This window comes from Chiroxiphia lanceolata, chromosome 4 (genome assembly GCF_009829145.1).
Source record: "Chiroxiphia lanceolata isolate bChiLan1 chromosome 4, bChiLan1.pri, whole genome shotgun sequence".
In the NCBI taxonomy this organism is placed as follows: Eukaryota; Metazoa; Chordata; class Aves; order Passeriformes; family Pipridae; genus Chiroxiphia; species Chiroxiphia lanceolata.
Window position 1 is genome coordinate 60,810 of NC_045640.1, and position 18,040 is coordinate 78,849.

General features: G+C 62.6%; 1 protein-coding gene across 3 annotated transcripts; it reads left to right on the top strand.

The window, feature by feature from the left end:
- The first annotated feature begins 156 nt into the window (after window positions 1-156).
- On the top strand, window positions 157-17,357 carry LOXL3 (lysyl oxidase like 3). Of its 3 annotated transcripts, XM_032686235.1 has the most exons (16): window positions 2,630-3,359; window positions 6,492-6,813; window positions 7,597-7,760; window positions 8,134-8,345; window positions 11,405-11,464; window positions 11,730-11,949; window positions 12,280-12,460; window positions 12,759-12,913; window positions 13,638-13,811; window positions 13,957-14,112; window positions 14,363-14,525; window positions 14,780-15,023; window positions 15,583-15,698; window positions 15,838-15,974; window positions 16,403-16,514; window positions 16,719-17,355. In XM_032686235.1, exons 1-16 carry the CDS (start codon window positions 3,192-3,194, stop codon window positions 16,790-16,792), a joined length of 2,658 nt encoding a protein of 885 aa, XP_032542126.1. In that variant the 5' UTR covers window positions 2,630-3,191; the 3' UTR covers window positions 16,793-17,355. The 3 variants fall into 3 exon arrangements, with proteins under 3 accessions (XP_032542125.1, XP_032542126.1, XP_032542124.1); XM_032686234.1 differs by lacking the exons at window positions 2,630-3,359; window positions 11,405-11,464; window positions 13,638-13,811 and adding an exon at window positions 157-287 and having other exon boundaries at window positions 16,719-17,357; XM_032686233.1 differs by lacking the exons at window positions 11,405-11,464; window positions 13,957-14,112.
- The last annotated feature ends 683 nt before the right edge of the window (window positions 17,358-18,040 follow it).

An 18,040-nucleotide genomic window follows, 5' to 3' on the forward strand; every position in this document is an offset into this window, starting at 1 on the left:
GTCGGACCGGCCCCATCCCGGGGCAGCGGATCGGGGGCGCGGGCCCCGTCCTGGCCGTACCGGCCGGGGGGCCGGGGCCGCTCGGCGCGGGCCGGGGCGGCGCGGGCGGCCCCGGACACGGGCACGGCGCGGGGCGGGCCGGGGCGGAGCAGGGCGGCAGGGACCGAAATTGCTCGAGGCGGCACGGTTCGGCAACGGTACGGCTCTGCTCGGCACGATACGGCTCGGTTCGGCACGGCTCAACACGGCTCGGCTCGGCGCGGCTCCGTTCGGCACGGCACGGCTCGGTACGGCTCGGCTCGACGGGGCTCGGTTCGGCTCGGTACGGCTCGGCCCGGGCCGCCGGCACTCGGCCGGACGCTGTCGCTCGGCGCTGCCGCGCATCCCGCGGGGACCAGAGGTCCCACCCGGCGCCGGCGGGGAGCGGGACTGCCCCGGGAGCGGCGGGGGCTGCGCAGCGCGGGGCTCGGGCGCCTCGGGGGTGTCCCGGGGGGCCGGTCTCACCGCTCCAAAGCCCCGGTGGTCAGAGCGTGTCCGTGCCGTCCTCGTGGGCGCTGCGTGTGCCGCGGTGCGGGGCCGTGCCGTGGGCCGAGCCCGTGCCCCGTGGGCAGAGTGACTGGGTGCGGGCAGCGCGTGTGTCCTGCGGTAAGGGCCGCCCGGCAGATCCGCAGGTTTGTGCGGGCTGTACCACACCCCAACTGTGCTGTATGTGGGCTGCGGGAGGCTCGTGGGCCGAGCTGCCGGTTACAAGGGTCGGTGGAGAGTCGGGAGTTCCATGAAGACCGAACTTGCTGTAGCTGTTGGAAGAGAGGATGGATGGAGGGATGGAGGGATGTGAGGCAGGAGGGCTGGCGCGGCTGGAGAGGTGATTCTCTCTTTGCTGCTGGCCTTGTGTCTTCTCAGCTGCTCTCAAAGGAGCCCGCGGCTGAGCCAACCCCCTACCTCCAGCAGCTCCAGGCAAGCTGGCTCCCTGCTCCGGGGTGCCTGGGACCCCGGACCTCAGACCCCGCAGTCCTCAGACTCGCTGCCACCCCCTCAGTCCGTCGGGGCTGTCCAGACTTTGCGGCTGACGACTGATGTCTGCAAATTCCTCTGGGATCTTTCCTTCCTGTCTGTAGCTGGTCCCTCCCAGGGCTGCCCCTCTGGAGCCTGGGGAAGCTCAGAGCAGAGCAGGCAGAGCAGAGGGCCGTGCCATGTCCTGGGGAGGCTGGGTGGGGGTAGGAGCTGCAACGAACTGCTGTGACCTGCCCTGGCTTAGAGGGTTACAGCAGGATACTGGGACATCAGGTAGCCCAAAGGGGCTGGACCTGGAGTTGACAAGGGAAGGGAAGTGCAGCCCCAGCCCCACACAGTGCTCTGCCCTTGCTGACACCCCGAGAGCCAGAGTGTCCTTTCCTCAGCAGGGTCCCTGTCCCTGCCTGGGATGGGGGCACACAGTGGGTGGTGGGGCAGAAACCCTGCTTTCGGGGCAGCGAGGGGCAGTGAGCTCCCAGCCAGCGGGAGGTGATGCCAAGCCTGCCAGGGTGGCCAGGTTTCCGTGGTGACCCTGAGCTGCTCCCTGGTGCTTCTGAGACCAGTTTGTTTGTGGCATCCTGCTCCCCTCCAGACTTTGGCAGTGCTGACCCTGGAGCTTTGATCCATGGGGGCCCTGCAGGCAGGGAACCAGCAGATCCCCTCCTGAGCAGGGTGGGAGTGTTGAGTCTCCCCTGCTTCATGCATCCCAGGGCTGCTGGGAAGCAGGAAGAGCGAAGCAGGCTCATCCAGGCAGCCGGATTGCGAAAGGCCCAGCTCTGGTCTGTGCGTGCTGGGGCCTTGGGGACAAGGGGAGGGATGGAGCGCTGAAGCCATGGGACTCACCAGACCTTCTCCTGCCCTGAGTGCTGGGGACGTGACCTCATGCTCTGAGGGATGTCCTGGCATGGGCCTCAACAGAGTGTGACTCTATCACCCCTTAACGTTCCCAAGGAAGGATAAACAGAGCAAACTTCCTCTCCCTTGTGTTGGCGGGTTTCCCAGGTCCTCAGTCACTTGTGCTGCTCCTCTCTGAGTCCTCCCAGTTGTCAGTGCTTGGGATGTTCCTTGTCGCCGTGCGTGCGTCCAAGGCTGCTGCTGAGTGAGCACATTCCTGTCGGGCCACGATGGCCTGGCCTTCCCCTACTGCTGTGGCTTGGGATGTCATCCCCGTGCCGGCAGGGATGCCCGGTGCTGATCAAATATGCAGATTTGCCTGGGGACCTGCTTCACCAGGAGCTGCCCCTTCCCAAGATCCATTCACTGGGGTTTTGCTGGGGCAGACTAATGTCCCTCCGCATGCCTGGTGAGTGCCAAATGACAAACCCGATTTGAACAGTCCTTGGGAATTTGCAGCCCCCTCTGGGCCCTGGGCACCCCCACTTGGCACCACTCACCCTGCCAGCCCCTGTGCAGGACACCTGGGGGAGCACAGTGATGGTGGGGGCAGTGCCTGGCCATGAGGGCTGCTGGCCCTATCAGGGTGACTCTGTCTGGGGGGGCGTGGGAGCCACCGTCACTCACCGGGTCAGGCAGAGCCAGTGGGCTGGCATGGGAGCAGGTAGAGCAGTGCCATGGCTCCTGCTGCCATGTGGGGCTGCCCTCTGCCCCAAAGGGTCCACATGCCCGTGCCAGCCTCAGCAGCTGAGGGCTGAGGCTGGGGGGTGAAGGGAACCTCAGGGTTTTGGCTCTGCAGAGCTCTTGGACACCCCACCACTAGTGCCAGCTGTGCCCTGGGCTGGGATGTGACTCGGGCCCCGTGCACACCCAGCTGGGACATTCCTGAGGTTTCCTGGGCAGTGGCAAGGACCTGGGCTGCTTCCAGGCTCCCACGCCCAGTGCTACTCCAGCCAGCCCATCCTCCCGAGCCCTTTCCCCTTGCAGTGGAGTGCTGCTGTGCATCTGTGCCAGGGTAGCATGTTGAGCATGGCACAGCACAAGCCCTGGTCCAAGAAGAGACTGTCTCTGGCTGGAGTGGGCAGCTGGCAGCAGGATGGTCGGGGTGCTGGGGTGGGCTCCCCATCCAGAGCAGCATCCAGGACCGGAGCAAAGCCTGCCAGCGGAGCAAGCAGCCGGGCAGTGTCACACAGCTGGAGAGGAGCAAACGCACAGCTTATGCCTCCGAAAATGGAAAAAGTGATGTGCACAAAGAGAGCCCTGTTAGCCTGACTGCCCGGGACATGGACATGGAGCGTGTTCAGAGAGGGAGGTGGTACAGAAACAGGGAAGAAGCTGTGCTGTGCTGCAGGGAGCTCACCCTGTCAGCCCAGCAGCTGTCCTGGGCTGGGCGTGGGAAGGGCCTTGGCCTGCACAGACCTGAGCAGGGCATGTCACTGGGAAACTCCGAGGTGAGTGGCAGAGCTGAGGTGCCAGAGCAGAGGAAGTGCAGTGGGGACAAGGGGCACCGGAGCCTGAGCAGAGTTGAATTGGGACCTGGGAGAAAAGATTATAGACCCTGGAGGTTACGCTGCTGAGTCTCAGTGGGAACTCAGTGCTTTGCTGCACAAAGCCCAAGCACTTTCTCAGGTGCCACATTCTGGTCTGTGGTCCTGTATGATTTGCTCCTCAATGCACAGGCTTAAATTTTCCTTGTAGTCAAGGGTATAGGCTGCACGATGCTGCTTTACCGGGCTGTCCAGGTCTGTCCCTGTCCCCATCCCTGCTCCCCGCCCCGTTTTTGTCTCTGCAGTCTGTACCAGGAGCGGACTTTTTTCCTCCTCCTGGCACAGTTTTGCTTTGAAAAACATGTGATCCTCACCAGAAAGCCCACGGAATGGTGACTTGCCCATGTAACCACATTTTAGTTCCAGCAGGTGACCAGTTTTAATCCACTTAGCAGAAGGTGCACTGATTTTGTTGAGTGCTAATTATTCATTAAAAGGTGGTGCAAGATGAATCAAATGCCTTCCAGTCTCAGCCTGTTGCATCAACACAGTTACTCCAATTAACTGAACCTGTGATCTCATAAAAGGCCATTCCCACTTCCTGACACGGGCTATTTCTGCCGGGCTGAGGAGATTGGCATTAATTGTGCTGCTGTCCTCTGGGTTGTACTGACCCCATTGTGAAACAGCCCAGTGACTGCCCACAGCCGCAGCAGAGCATCCTGCTCACTCAGGGCAAGAGCCAGGGAAGCTCCAGTTCTTGTGTGCTTGCAGCTTTCCCCATGTCACTAGGTGTGTGACCGTTGGCACTAAGGGGGCCCAGATTTGTGTGTCAGGATAGCTCTGAGGGTTTATAATTAATGCTTCCTTTGGGCAGGGCAATGTCCCCTTGGTGACTGATGGGCAGAATAAGAAGTTTTTTTACTTCTGTGAGTGGTAAACTCATCCTTTTGCTGCTTTCCAGGTGATGTGGAGATGAGGATGGAGCGTTCCCGTCCCATACCCAGAAACCCCCTTTCCTAAGCTGTTGGCGGGGCTGGGGTGGCTCTTTGCACCCGCCCTCCCTTCCTCCTGCCAGGACAGGCTGGGTAAAAGGTTCAGCAGAGCGTTTCCCTGCTGCCTTCCCACAAATGCTTCCTGCTGGGCTCTGCTGTTCTCGTGGTGCCAGAGCAGGCAGCAGAGGTACTGGTAGCCCAGAGCTGGCTCCCACCAACCCCAGGGGCCCGGGTGTCTGGGCTAGTGCATGCTCCTGCCTGTGCCATGTCCCCACCAACTCTGTGGTGTCCCCTGTGCCCCAGCTCCGATAGAGGAGAGAGCCAGATCTGTGCTGATGTGATTGCACCGAGGGGGCTGCTGTGATTCATAGAATCATAGAGTCTATATGGCTGGAAAAGACCTCCAAGATCATCAAGTCCAACCTTTTACCTTTTCAACTAAACTAAGCACTAAGTGCTTAGTCATTCCCACCACTGTATCTGGGGTAGAACTGGACCAGTGGTGCCGGTCCTTGTTACTCCTTGTTGTCTCTCCCTGCAGACACCTGGTGCTCATCCCAAGGGACTTTCTGCTCCAGGTGGCACCTCTGATGTGGTGTGTGCCCAAAGGAGCAGGCAGACAGCAGAGCTGGGCCCTGTGGGGACTTCTGTTGGTACAATGGGCATGGAAAAGGGGCTGGCACTGGGCACCATCCTGGTTCATCCCTGCCTTGGCCCAGGAAGCATTCCCAGAAGCTGGAGTGGGGACCAGGCGCCCATCATCTGGAAAAGTGAACAGAGCAGGAACAGGGCTGATTCCTCTCTAGAAACCCTGCCCTGGAGGTTGGTGGGGTGGTGGGGCAACTGTGCCAGCCTCCAGCCCTGCATGGGTGGCCAGGCTGATGGTGAGGAGCTGTAGAGGCTGTGCTGTCTGGGAGGACACCCTGACTCCCTCACTCTGAGGGTCCCTCCCCAGACTGGCACGGGGGCAGTGAGAGGAGAGCACGGGATGAAGCCTTGCAGGGAAGCATGCTGGCACCATAGGGTGGATCTGCGGGAAGGGTCCCTGTGGCACAGCCCCAACTGGGAGCATTGTCAGGATTAGAATTTGTTCTCCTCCCTCTGTGATACTGCAGCTAAACATGGGAATTTTAAATCACCCTGGGAAAGCTAGACCTAAAAAGTTAGTGCTTTTTAATATTGTCTAATGACAAACGCGGTCTGTGTGAGTGTGGCGGGCAAGATCTGTGCTTGGGGGCATGTGGGGCACAGAGACGTCCTGCTGGGGGTCTGTCCTGGGGGTGTTTGGGGGTGTGTGCTTTCCCACTGTGGAAGGGACTGTCTGGAAGGGTGGCATGGGGCTGCAGTGGTGGGAGGAGGGTGGGTGGCTGTGCTGGTGGTCTTGGGTGAGCATTGGCCTGAGCTTGCTGACAGCGCCTGTGCAGAAATGCTGCTCCTGGGCTATGGGATCCCTGGGAATGCTGCACCAGGAAGGGAGGGTAGCTCACAGAGAAGGGTTTTCACTATTGTTTGCGATGGGACTGGTGCAGGAATACCACATCTCCCTCAGGTATTCAGGGAGCCACAGATGTTGTTGGAGTAATGGAGAAAGGCAGCACAGGAATGTGAATGCTTTGGCTGCCTTGCTCCTCACAGAGGGCAAGAGCATGGACTGGAATCCTCTGGGCCAGCAGCCGTTCACTTCTCTTGCTGGATCGAGCTCCTGGTCGGTCCAGCTGGACTTTCCCTGTGCCCTGGGACTGTTCCAGCTCCCTCAGCCCTGGCAGCCGGTCCCCCTCCTTCCAGCCACTTCTCTGAGGGTGACACACATCCCCGTGCCTGTCTGTCCTCGCTGCCCTTCGGTGCAGTGGATGCGACCGGGCAGCGCGGTGGGGGCTCAGTAGCAGCTGTTGGCAGAGGGGGCACTGGGCAGAGCCCCTGACAGCCCCAAGGGTGCAGGACCAGTGTGGGAGCTGCGTGCAGGGGCACCGGGCTGGCTCTGGAGGGACAAGGCACATGGTGTGCTGGTGCTGGGCAGGGGGTTTAGCCAGCAAAGGGCTGGATGGGGGGGCTGGTGTTCCAGCACGGCGTGCACGTGCCCTGACCCTCTCTGCCCCTACAGAGCCACGCTGCCATGGGAGGCTGCGGCACGTGGGCATGGCGGGAGCTGCTGGTGCTGCTGGGCAGCGTGTGGCTGGGGGTGGGCAGCTCCCAGCCCACCCCCCTGGGCCCCACGCACACTCCTGGGCCCGAGCTGAAGTTTCGTCTGGCCGGTTACCCACGCAAACACAACGAGGGCCGTGTCGAGGTTTTTTACAACGACGAGTGGGGCACCATCTGCGACGACGACTTCACGCTGGGCAATGCCCACGTGCTGTGCCGGCACCTCGGCTTCGTGGCTGCCACCGGCTGGGCCCACAGCGCCAAGTATGGCAAAGGCGTTGGTAAGAGCCCAGCCCCCCGGCACACCCCCTGCACTGCCCGGTGCGAGGTGTGTGCCCCAGCAGGGCTGCGTGTGCTGCTGGGGGGGGAGGAGGGTGGGCAGGGCCCGGGTTTGCCCAGTGCCCAGCAGTGCATGTGTGCACGTGTGTGTGTGTGTGCACATGTGTGTGTGTGCACGTGTGTGTGCACGTGTGTGTGTGTGTGCACGTGTGTGTATGCACGTGTGTGTGCACGTGTGTGTGTGTGCACGTGTGTGTGCACGTGTGTGTGTGCACGTGTGTGTGCGCACGTGTGTGCGTGTGCACATGTGTGTGTGTGCACGTGTGTGTGTGCACGTGTGTGTGCACGTGTGTGTGTGTGCGCGCGTGTGCCTGTGTCTGTATGCACGTGCAAAGTGGACTGGGAACCTCGGAATGTTTGAATGTGAGCTGCTGTGCAGGTGTGGGGGGCTGCTGCGGGGCTATGCATGGCTTAGGGGGGCCAGTATGGTGGGCTCAGGTTGGTGTAGGCAGAGGTGTAGAGATGTAGTGTGTGCAGGGCTGTTCAGAGCCCAGGACATGGGGCTTTATGCATGTTATGTGGGGCTCTATGACTGTCAGAGCAGCCCCTGGGGGAGCTAGAGACTCCCCATTTGCAGATCTCCCACCCGGGGTTTTATTCTTGGCATTTTGCTGGCCTCGCCTTTGTGCTGAGGGACCCCCAGTCCAGCTGTGCACCTCCATGGTCCCTGGCTGTGCTCCTTGGGCACCTTCTCTGCTCCCTCACCCCTGGCCCGTGTCTGGCAGGGCGGATCTGGCTAGACAACGTGAACTGTGCCGGAGGCGAGAAGAGCATCGGGGACTGCAAACACCGGGGCTGGGGCAACAGCGACTGCAGCCATGAGGAAGACGCGGGTGTCATCTGCAAGGATGAGCGCATCCCAGGCTTCAAGGACTCCAATGTCATTGAGGTGAGGAAGCTGATAGCCAGGGTGGGTAGCACCACGCTCCCACAGAGCATCCTGGATGGGTGCCTGGGTGTGGGGTGCTCTGGGCACTCTCCCTCATGGCGCAGGATCCCAAGGTGACAGGAGGGTGGCACTGGCTTTCCTGGTTGTGTTCCCCAGAGGTGCACCTGGGGACCCAGGGTGATGAGGGGCATGGGCTACACAGGGTCAGGTCCTTGGCCACCCAGGGCCACTGGATGTGGCCGGCAGGGATGCAGGACCTGGCCATCCCTGTGCTTCACCCGTGACTGCATCCTCGGAGCATCCCTGGGAGTGGGCTGGCAGGAGCTGGGGCAGCGGGATGCAGTGTGAGCCGAGGCTGACCTGAGCCCTGCAGACGGAGCAGAGCCACGTGGAGGAGGTCCGCCTGCGGCCGGTGGTGTCGGGGGCCCGGCGGCAGCTGCCGGTGACAGAGGGCATCGTGGAGGTGCGCTACAAGGACAGCTGGGCACAGATCTGTGACGAGGGCTGGGACAGCCACAACAGCCGCGTCATCTGCGGCATGATGGGTTTCCCGGCTGAGAAGAAGGTCAACAGGAACTTCTACAAGTGAGTGAGGCCAGCAGGGAGCCCATGGGGGTAGGGTGCTGGAGAATAGCCAGGGGCATGGGGCTGGGGCACAACTGGGGATGGTGCCAGGGACATGGGGCAGTGCTGGGGGGACAGTGGGGGCTGTGCTTTTGGGTATTGTGGCTCCCCAGAATCCCTCCCATTCCTGCTGCTCTCCAGTCTGAGCACCAGCTGGCCATATGGGCACTCGCTAACCGAGCCAGGAGTCCGTGGCATGGCCGGGGGGCTGTGGCTGCCCACCTGTCTCATGCCCTACTGCAGAGGCCGCTCCAAGAGAGCAGCTTTTGCTCCCTGGCAGTGGTGCAATATCATTTTCCTCTGATAAGGAGTGTGGGGGTTCCCATCCCGAGGGGAGGTTTGCAGTCGAGGCAGGCTGGGATACTCCAGCAGCACCGTGGCCTGGGTGAGGGGCAGGGACTGCTGTCACAGCGGTGCCCAGCGTGGTGCCTGGTGCTGGGTGTGCCCTGACCAGGCAGCTCTAGTGTTGCTCTGCAGGCAGCTGAAGCGAGCAGCCAGGACGAAGGGCCGGAGCCCGAGGCCAGGCAGCAGGTAAGGGGCTGGGGTGCCCCGTCTGCTGAGCTGTGGTGGAGCTGGACTGCCGGGCCCCACCGGTCTCTGCTGTCAGAATGGATCCCGGCACAAACCGATCTGGACGGAGCAGACTGAGGGCCTGGGCTGTGCTGGCCCAGTAAGACAAATCCCACCCTGGGTTACCTGCCTGTGTGTGCCAGGCTCCCCGGTTCCCCACGAGAGACGATCTCTCCCAGGCTGGCCATGCCTCAAGCAGAGCAGTTCCCATGCTGCACACCAGGCAGGAGTCCTGGCACAGAGTGAGCAGGATGCCCTGGGAGTGGTGGAGAGGGCTGCAGCATCCTGTGTTGCAGCCCTGTGAGGAGCAGGAGGCCTCGGAGCAGAGCTGTCTCTCCTGGCGGATGGGGAGGGAGGGCTGTGGAAAATGGGCTGCTTTCTGCAGAAAGCAACAGTGGGGAAGCTGGAAGCTGCACACCCCTCCATTCCCTGGGGGCTGGGCTGGCAGGGGCACCAGAGCCCTTGCTCAGCAGTGCTGGGCACCAGTGGGATGGGCACAGCGGGACAGGGCCTGCCCCGAGTGCCGCATCTGCTCGGGGTCTCTTGCATCCTCTGCCCATTCAATCTTGCTGGCTTTCTGCCAGACCCAGGGAATGGTCTGACTGCCTTTTCCCTCCATCCCTGAATCCTGCTGCTGGGTTTGGTGGTGGGTGCAGTGAGCTGGAGCCCATTCTCTCGGGGCTGTGGAATGGCACCTCTCTTGCCTGAGCCCGCTGCCGCGTGGAGATGTTGCACTGCCCACAGCACATGGCCTTGCTCTGGTCCCACCACCTTCCCTGGTGCCCTACAGCCGTCACAAGCTCTTTGTTGTGACCCTTCCCATGCCTGTGTCACCAACAGCCATCCTTGCCAGCTCCTGCAGCTGCTGATGGGAATCCAGGCAGGATCAGTCCATGGGGTCTCCTCAAACCCCCACCTGCAGGTCCTGCTTGCTGCAATGTGCTGTTTCCTGGGTGGTTTATTGCTGACTGCCCCTTTCCCAGTGAGCAGGTCCTTCCCCTGCAGCACTGGGCAAAATGCTTTGTGATTCCATGAGGTTGCCATTGGCTCCCATCCCTCTGCCTGGAGCAGGAGCTGGTTCTGGAAACCCATGCACTGCTTTGCAGAGGCTGATCAATTTGGGGCTATGCAGCCACAGTGATAGGTGGGGCACAGGCTAATCCAGGCTGGAAGGGAGGGGAGTCCTGGTCCAACTCCCTGCGTGGAGCAGGGCTGGCTATGGGTCAGCCCAGAACCTTATCCAGCTGGTTTTTGAAATCTGCAGCCCTGTGGCCTCTGCTCCAATGCGATACAGCCCTCACGGGGAAAAGGTTTTCCTTACCCCGAGCCTGAACCTTGCATTCCCAGTCATGCCTGTTTTCTCTTGTGCTCTTCTCACCACACTGGAAGAGCCAAGCAGCCCCTCATAGGTGGGGGTCGGCTGCTGCAGTGCCCCTGACCCACGGCAACCCCGGCTGGAGCAGCCCCTGCCCCCCTCCCCTGCCACCCTGCTGTCCTGCTGCTCCCCCCGGTCCTTGTACTGTGTACATAACGTCTTCTTGTCCTGGGGACCCAGAACCAGGTGCAGGATCCAGATGTGGCTTCCTGAATGTGAATGGGCTGATGCCCTCCAGCCATCTGATCCCAATTCCCGGCAGGCCCGTGCTGTGTCCTGGGGCTCGCTGGGCTGTGCAGGCTGACACCAACCAGCTGCTGGGCTGTGGAACCAGTGGCCAGGCTTGATTTTGCCTGGTCCCTGAGGGTGTCAGTCCCCTGCCCTGCTTTGGGCCACTTTGCTCTTCATTCCCTGTGTGCTCTGGGGTTTTGGCTCTGTTGTCTGAGGGAAGCAAAGCATTTGAGGATGTTGGGACCACATCTACACTGTGTGTGCGCTGGGCCCTGGGCAGCCTCCTCTTCCCAGAGGAAAGCTTGGCCACAGCTTGGCCTGTGCCTGGACCGCTCCGTCCGCTGGCAGCAGGTTCTTGCCAGGTTGCAGCCCCTGTGGCCCCGGGCTGAGCACTCACCGCCTGTGCCACTTGCTTGCTGCTGCTTGCCAGGTGTCCTGCTCCCCGGGGGCACGGTGCAGTGACGGGTGTCTGGTGTCTGGATGAGGACACAGAGACACCTCACTCACACCTGACAGATCAAATCGTGGCTGCTGATGTTTGATCTTTTGTTGTGTGACAAGGCAGCGCGGGATGTGGCTGCATCCAGCTCAGTTTCCCCGTGGGATGTGTGCAGGAAACTGCATCATTGCTGCAGAGGGCAGCTGTATCACACTGCTGGCAGCACATGATGCTGTTGCACCCATGTGTGACATGAAGGGGATGCACATGAGTCTCCCTGGGAGCCAAGGTGCCCAGTTCAGCCCCCAGTGAAGCCAGGGCAGGCCGTGCTCCCTGTATCACTGCTGCTGGCAGAAGTGACACCTTAGGCCCTGGGCTCTGTGATGGTTGTTTTCTGTTTTCCAGGCTGGCCTCCAAACCTCAGCCTAAACAAAAGCACAGGGAGGACATAGGGCCCAAGAAGAGGTAAATGGCTCCAGTGGAGAGCCTCAGAGCCAAGAGCCCCATGCAGTCCCACCAGAGCCTGCATGTCCCCATGTGTGTTCCCGTGCTGCTGGGGATGTGGGACAGGCAGTTGGTGAGGGGTGGGTGCCTGACCAGCACTACATGTCACCCTTGAGATGGTAAAAGGGGCACAGGCAGCGCACGCAGCCGCAGGCAGGGTGGCTGGTGACACTTCCACTGCCACTGGCCTCGCTGGCTGTGGCTCAGGGCTCCTCCCTCCTTGCAGGCTCTTCACGGAGCGGCAGCAGCTCAACTACCGCCTGCACTCGGTGTCATGCACGGGGACAGAGGTGCATCTCTCCATGTGCACCTTCGAGTTCTACCGAGGCAATGCCTCGGCTGCCTGCAGGGCCGGGATGCCCGCCGTCGTCAGCTGCCTACCCGGGCCCCTCTTCGCTGCTGGGAATGCCCACAAGAAGAAACAGCGCCAGCAGCAGCAGGGCCAGGTGAGCCCTGTAGAGGGGGGGAACAAGTCCTGTGGTGGCCCAGAGCCAGACACTGCTCCATGGCTGGGCTCTGCCCCAGGCTGCCCTCCAGACTGGGTGTGCGCGTCCCTGGGTAACTGGCTCCAGAGCACAAGATGGGGCTGGTGTCCTGTCCCTGTTCATCCCAGGAGTCGTGGCCAGCCCTGTGTTGTGCCATGCTGTGCTGTGCCATGCCATGCAATCAGCACCACACCATTTGTGCAGTGCCAGGCTGGCTGTGCTGTGCCCCACAGGCCATCGGCACCACACCATTCGCACTGTCCCACACCACCCTGTCCCCGCTCCCCACAGCCCCGGATCCGGCTGAAGGGTGGCGCGAGGGTCGGCGAGGGCCGTGTCGAGGTGCTCAAGAGCAGCGAGTGGGGCACGATCTGTGACGACCGCTGGAACCTGCTGTCGGCCAGCGTGGTGTGCCGGGAGCTGGGCTTCGGCAGCGCCAAGGAGGCCCTCACCGGTGCACGCATGGGCCAAGGTGAGGGTGCCGGGCCGGAGGGACCAGGCATCCCCTTCTGGGGCTGCAGATGAGGCACTTATCTGGGCTCTGCTGGGCTGGGGGGAGCCACGGCTGGGCTTGTCCCGTGGGCACTGGGCTGCTGGATGCACGTGGAGCATCCTGAGGGGACCATGGCCCCTCGACTGCACTGCCCCAGGCAGGAGCTGTGGAGGCTTGAGTGCACCAACTCCCTTGGGCATGCTGAGTGGCCATGGGGACAGAGAGGCCCCGGCTGTCCCCGTGTCATGGAGTTCTGAGTCCTGCTGACCCCTGGCAGGGACGGGACCCATCCACCTTAATGAGGTGCAGTGCCAGGGCACCGAGAAGTCTCTCTGGAGCTGCCCCTTCAGGAACATCACGCAGGAGGACTGCAAGCACACGGAGGACGCAGCTGTCCGCTGCAACATCCCCTACATGGGCTACGAGAACCTGGTGCGCACCACGGGGGGCTCTTGGCAGTGGGACCCCAGAGTGGGGAGCTGAGGGAGGCCCATGGGATCCACTTTAGAGGGGCCCCTCGTCTCTCCTCCTTTGCACCCCATACGTTTCTCTCTGTCCTGGGGGCTCAGGGATTTTGTGGGTGAGAGTCTCAGGCATCCCTATGAGGGGGACTTAGAGGGGACCCTGCAGGGGACTTTGGGCAATGTGAGGGGTGATGTGGGGCAGCTGCTCCCTGCTGCTCTCCCTGCTGCCAGCCTGTGCCCACTCCCCAGAAGAAACATCAGAAAAAAATCGCTGTGGGCAACCAAGAGAGATTTTTTTACCTGTGATGAAACGAGCAAATGAAGCTGTCTGTTCTCATTTGCCCTGGCCCATCGTTTCATCCAGTTTGAGCTTTTAATTATTTTTAACTCTCTCATACCTGTCATTTCTGAAATGATACCATTTCAAAATGAACTGTTTTCCCTGCTCTGTTAAGACAATTCCCAAACTCACAACCAATTCCCTTTCCCCCAGTCTGCCAGTTTCAGCAAGTTCCCTGCTGCCCAAAGCTGTGCATTGCTCTGCTCAGTTCCTGCTGCCCCCTCCCCATGTGCCTGAAGCCCCTGGCCCAGGGCCCGTCAGGCACCACAGCATAGCCCTGGCTGCATCACTGCACCAGTCCTGGGAGCATCACCCGTAATGGTGATGATGCTGCCACTGCCTCTCTCTGCAGATTCGGCTGAGCGGGGGCCGGAGCCGCTTCGAGGGGCGGGTCGAGGTGGCGGTGGGGGCTGGCGACAGGGACCAGCCCCGCTGGGGTCTGGTCTGCGGCGAAGGCTGGGGTACGCTGGAGGCGATGGTGGCCTGTCGCCAGCTGGGTCTGGGATTCGCTAACCACGGCTTACAAGTAGGTGCCGGCACCAGCTTGGCCAGGGCAGCCAGCAGCCACCACCACTGCTCACGGGGCTGGGGACAGGGACGGACAGGGCTGGGGATGGGCGGGAGGTGGCACGCACAGGGTGCCTGCTCACGGCCCCAGGCCTTCCCCGCAGATCCGCCTGGCCGGCGGGAGGACGGTGTTCGAGGGCCGCGTGGAGGTGAAGCGAGGCAGTAAGTGGGGCACGGTCTGCAGCGATGGCTGGACCACAAAGGAGGCCATGGTGGCCTGTCGTCAGCTCGGCCTGGGCTACTCCCTGCATGCGGTGATGGTAGGTGCTAGCGGGGAGGCCCCCGGTGATGCCCTGGTGAGCACAGACACCGGCGCTTCCTGGACAGCTGTGGGGCTGTCTGGGGACAGAGGCACATGGCCGTTCCATGCTGCAGGACAGGACCCTTGTGGGCAGCCTGGGGCATAGGTAGGGCTGTGCGTGGTGGGTGTCTGGCTGCAGCCTGGGCGTGAGTGAATCGGGGCAACCGGGCCACCAGCCATGCCACCCACCCTGCCTGGCCCCTCCTCAGGAGACATGGTACTGGGACGCCAGCAACGTGACAGAGATGGTCATGAGCGGGGTGAAGTGCGCCGGCCACGAGATGTCCCTGAGCCACTGCCAGCACCACGGCGCCAGCCTGAGCTGCAGGAACACGGGCACACGCTTCGCCGCGGGCATCATCTGCTCCGAGAGTGAGCGGCCACGGGGGCTGCGGGCGGGGGGTGCTGCAGGCAATGGGGGCTGTGGATGACAGTCCTGTGGGGCCAGGGATGCAGCTAAAGAGGCTGCAGGCAGTGGGGTTTGCAGATGGAGGGGCTGCAGGGTCAGCCCGTGCCCGGCGGATGGGGCCGCATCCCCCCCGGCCAGCTCAACCCTGCCATCACTGGGCACTGCCCTGTCCCCGCTGAGCAGTGGGGCCTGTCCCAGAGCAGCTGCCTTTCCCCAGCTGCCTCCGACCTGCTGCTGCACGCACCACTGGTGCAGGAGACGGCCTACATCGAGGACCGGCCGCTGCACATGCTGTACTGCGCCGCCGAGGAGAACTGCCTCTCCAGCTCGGCCCGCCTGGCCAACTGGCCCTATGGGCACCGCCGCCTGCTCCGCTTCTCCTCCCAGATCCACAACCACGGCCGTGCCGACTTCCGCCCCAAGGCTGGCCGGCACTCCTGGGTCTGGCACGAGTGCCACCGGTGCGTGTGTGGCACAGGCAGAGACAGGCCGTGGGCAGGGACAGCCTGGGTGGGGTGGGGAGAGGGTGATGGTGCTGCTGCAATGGGCTGAGTGAGGGTGACACTGGACAAGGGTGATGCTGGGCAGGGGTGACACTGAGGGTGACGCTGTGTAAGTGTGACACCGAGTGAGAGTGATGCCGGGTGAGGGTAACGCTGGGTGAGGCTGACGCTGAGTGAGGTAACATTGCTGCCCCTTGTTTGGCTCAGGGCTGTCCCTGAAGGAGCAGTGCTGGGGCTGGAGGCCCCATAGTGGGCAGGGACAGGGCTGTAGGCTGGGCCCTGTGGCTGAGCCTTCTGCTTGCCTGGGCCATCTGCCAGGGCAGGACAGAGCTCTGCCCAAACTCACAGTGCTACGGCCTCAGAGCAGGGGCTGGGGGGACCTTCCTGGTGGTGAGGGGCCAGGCCTTCACCCAGGTGGTGTGGGGGGTTGACACAGGGCAGGGCAAGTCTCCTGTCTGCCCTGGGGGTCTCTGCCTCTGCCAGGCTCCAGTCAGCAGGCGCTGGCTCCCTCCCGCAGGCACTACCACAGCATGGACATCTTCACCCACTACGACATCCTGACCCCCAACGGCACCAAGGTGGCTGAGGGACACAAGGCCAGCTTCTGCCTGGAGGACACCGAGTGCGAGGAAGGTGAGTGACACAGGGCCCTGCAGCACCTTCCCTGCCCGTGTCCCTCTCACAAGGCTGCTGGGGCCAGGCTGGGTGGGCATCACAGGGGCTACGGAGGGGAGCTGCAGCAGGGATGAGCTTCATCTCCTCCTGCCTGCAGATGTGGCCAAGCGGTACGAGTGTGCCAACTTCGGGGAGCAGGGCATCACTGTGGGCTGCTGGGACCTGTACCGGCATGACATCGACTGCCAGTGGATCGACATCACTGATGTCAAACCAGGCAACTACATCCTGCAGGTGCTGGACCTGAGCCACCCCGGCCCCTCCTGCCACCCTACTGTGTGCACTCCCATCCTCTGCCCCTACGCCCCAGATCTCCACATCCCCCAGCAACCTGGCCCTCTCTCCCACTGGCACTGGGTGGGGCTGGCAGGTGTGCTGCTGTAGGACAGTGCCTGTCCTCATGCCCACAGACATGCAGGGCTGCTCAGACAGGATTCTGCATGAGTTTTCCAGCTCTGAGCAGTGCTGCTCATGGGCACATGGTGCACAGAGACAGAGCCACCCCAGCACAGTGGCTCCTCGGAGCCCTCAGCACATCCAGGGCAGCTGGGGAGACACATCCTGTGGGGCTGGGGCACAGGGCTCATGTCCTGAGCACAGCTCCACTGAGGCTGGGAAGGTGTGGGACAGGGGGCTGTGCCCTCACTGTCAGTGCCTCACAGGTTGTGATCAACCCCAACTTCGAGGTGGCAGAAAGCGATTTCACCAACAACGCCATGAAATGCAACTGCAAGTACGACGGGCACCGCATCTGGGTGCACAGCTGCCACATCGGTAACGCCCAGGACACGGCCCAGGGGCGAGGGCATGCGGGCAGGGCTGCCCTGGGAGAAGGGCAGCAATGTGGCTGCAGGAGGCAGTGGGGATGGGGGTGGGCAGGGTCTGGGGCTCTGTGGGCAGCTCTTGTGGGAGGGGAGGTGCTGGCAGGACGGGTGACCTGCAGCACCAGAGCTGACAGCTCTTTCTCTCTGCCCGCAGGAGATGCACTCAGCGAGGAGGCCAACAAGCGGTTTGAGCAGTACCCAGGTCAGCTCAACAATCAGATTTCATAGGGCCCCGGACCCCAGAGAGATGGGCATCTCCCTCCCTCACCCCGTACGGGTGGGAGGAAGCCCCTGGGGGCTGGCAGGGAGGCCTCTTGCCCAGCACTGCTGCTGCTGGGGACTGCCCAGGACTTGCCACCGGCTGCCCTTCCCCACCTCGGGGGGCTGGTGCTGGAGGCACCGACACCTGCACCTCCCAGCCTGGGGCTGCCACCCCAACCACTGGCCAGAAGACCGTGTCCACGTTCCCTGGGTTGCGGCACACGGGTACGGTCTGGGAGGTCCTGCACCCCCCACCGCTCAGTCCTTCCCATTCCAGCTGTACCCCACCTCCCGCTCCTCCCTTTCAGCCCTGGTTCCTCTCACTCCACATCCCTCCCCACAGCTCAACCCCTGCACTGGTCCCAGGACCCATCCTCCATGCAGGGACCCATTCCCCTGCCTGGCCTCAGGAGCCCCTGGTCCCCAGGGATGGTGAGGGTACCCCTGCTCACAGCGCTGCCCAGGGGTGGCTCATACCCCATCTCTCAGTTGTAATTTTATTTTCTCTATAAAGTTGTTAGTTCTATTTCCCAGTGGCTGCTGGCACTTCTCTGCCCGGCATGGCACAGCTCGTGCTGCAGGGCTGGTTGGCACACTCTGGCACAGAGCGTGGGAGCATCCCCTGGCCAGCCCCTGCACCCCCTTGGATGGTGGAGTGAGGCAGTCCCCCTGTCCACACAGTGCTGGCCCCACAGCAGCCCCCTGCCTGCACCCCCCTCAACCAGGTTCCCCCACTCTGGGAGAAGCCCGAGCGGGCGAGGGGAAGGGGCCAGCAGCAGTCCCACAGCACCGCGCTGGGGGAACTGAGGGGTCACTCTGGCACAGCTGGGGTGTGGTGAAGTGCTGGTTCCCCTGCACAGGGCAAATGTTATCGAGCAGAAATCCCACCCTGGGGCTGTGACCCATGAGGACTGGGGGCTCATGACAGAGGGGCTGCCTCGACTTGTGTGGGAGCAGAGCCTGGCAGGGCCAAGACATGCTGGGCAGGGACACTCGGACATGACACAAGGGCCAAGGGAGGCACAGCCCAGCTCTCACACCTCAGCCCGGTGCTCTGGTCGTGCCTGCAGCACACGAGTTGTAGGGACACCAGGCGCTGCCCCCGAGCCCGGGAGGAGGAGGAGGAGAGGGGCAGGCCTTGGCTGGGGCCCTGGAACGCGCTGCGGTCAGCGCGGCCGGAGCAGCTATGCCAGACACGCCGCGATTTCCCCCGCG

What these genes read in the sequence shown, in the direction of transcription:
- LOXL3 (XM_032686235.1), top strand. Translation starts at nt 3,192, where the DNA reads ATGGACATGGAGCGTGTTCAGAGAGGGAGGTGGTACAGAAACAGGGAA. An exon ending in CGGTGCACGCATGGGCCAAG is followed by an intron (nt 12,461 to 12,758) that starts GTGAGGGTGCCG and finishes GACCCCTGGCAG; the next exon opens with GGACGGGACCCATCCACCTT. An exon ending in ACATGGGCTACGAGAACCTG is followed by an intron (nt 12,914 to 13,637) that starts GTGCGCACCACG and finishes CTCTCTCTGCAG; the next exon opens with ATTCGGCTGAGCGGGGGCCG.